Source organism: Nicotiana tomentosiformis, chromosome 4 (genome assembly GCF_000390325.3).
Source record: "Nicotiana tomentosiformis chromosome 4, ASM39032v3, whole genome shotgun sequence".
NCBI classification, from domain to species: domain Eukaryota; kingdom Viridiplantae; phylum Streptophyta; class Magnoliopsida; order Solanales; family Solanaceae; genus Nicotiana; species Nicotiana tomentosiformis.
The window spans coordinates 78,862,005-78,863,412 of NC_090815.1; the positions used below are offsets into that span (position 1 = coordinate 78,862,005).

The 1,408-nt window shown below is 39.6% G+C and overlaps 1 protein-coding gene across 1 annotated transcript; it reads left to right on the forward strand.

Annotated features, from left to right (window-relative positions):
* The first annotated feature begins 676 nt into the window (after positions 1-676).
* LOC104106604 (uncharacterized) lies at positions 677-1,201 on the forward strand. The gene has a single exon (XM_009615183.1). The coding sequence runs from the start codon at positions 677-679 to the stop codon at positions 1,199-1,201; it is 525 nt and encodes a 174-aa protein (XP_009613478.1).
* Positions 1,202-1,408: the final 207 nt, after the last annotated feature.

A 1,408-nucleotide genomic window follows, 5' to 3' on the forward strand; every position in this document is an offset into this window, starting at 1 on the left:
TTTATTCCTGTTTCTAAAACAGCTGCTGAGAATGCCCCATCCAATGTTAAGGAATCACCCAATCCAACCAATAAACATACCAATGACACTCTCTCAAACATCAAGCAAACAATGCAGTAACACAACACCAACTTGGTACTGTACAAGCACAACCAATTCCCACGAGTCAAGAACACCCCCAAAACCAACCCAGTACAACAAAAAATGCCTTGCCAAAAATATCCTCCAACTTTGATAAGCCTGAGCAACCTAAGCACTCCAATCAACACCCTGTACTAAAGCAAAATTCTAACACCACAAACACCAATACACAACCATCAGAAACCAACCCCAAAACCAAACAACCAGTTGTCAACCAACCTGCCCCCCTCCACCTCCCACAGTCAAACACTTTTATGTTAACAAGTTGAGGGCAAGGCATGAGGCTGAGGTAGAGCCAATTGTTATCACTTCACCTAAGATCACTACCAAGTAATGACAATATGCTGTAATCTTCACCAGGGAATATTACATGGTGAAGTTGGCTGTAAGATGTAAGTATACTGTGGTGGACAAATTCTCAAACACTATGCCCAGAATGGAGGCCATCACGAGAAGTTTTGTGGCACAAACTGAATTAAAGGGAGGTTTAAAATTGCCCACTTTAATGCCAGGACTGTTTATAATGATTTAGATAATGAATATGATCATGTCACTGTCTACAAAAAGGCAATTCATGTATATTCAGGGACAAATCATGAATCTGGAAGTTTGGATACCTATATTTAACCCTGCTGAGGACTCTCCAATTGTGCCAATATGGGTAGTCATTCTAGAATTGCCTTGGCACTTTTACTGCATGAAAATTCTAAGAGGGCTCCTGTCTCCTATTGGAAAGGCCCTTCATTTGGATCTGGCATCATTTCAGAAGATAAGGGGCAGTGTGGCAAAGGTCAAAATGCAAATTGATTTGACCAAATCAAGACCTCATCATGTCTGGTTTGAATTTGATTACAAACAGGATGAAAATAGAGATGGACAGTGGCTAGAGGTTCAGTATGAAAACATACCTGAGTACTGTTTATACTGCAAACATCTTGCCCATAACATACAAGATTGTCCAGTCAGACAAAAGGATGAGGAAAATAAAAAGAACAAAAACAACCCAGAATCAACAAGGAAGTATCAGATCAGCAAAACAATTCTGAAAACCAACCAATGATGCAAAATCAACAAGGTCAAAAAGAGAGCCACAATAAAGAAAGTAAAGACAACAATGTTGGAAACCTCCAAAATAGAAAGGAACACCAAAGCACATGGCCCAACCCTTCAACTTATGAATTACAAACATAGAGGAAAAGACACTTCAAAGGGTACAAGCAACAGAATAACAAGAAGCAGAATCATCATCCCAGACAAAAAGAATTCC

Bases quoted from the DNA above. Each gene is read 5' to 3' on its own strand.
- LOC104106604 (XM_009615183.1), top strand. From the start codon at position 677: ATGAATATGATCATGTCACTGTCTACAAAAAGGCAATTCATGTATATT.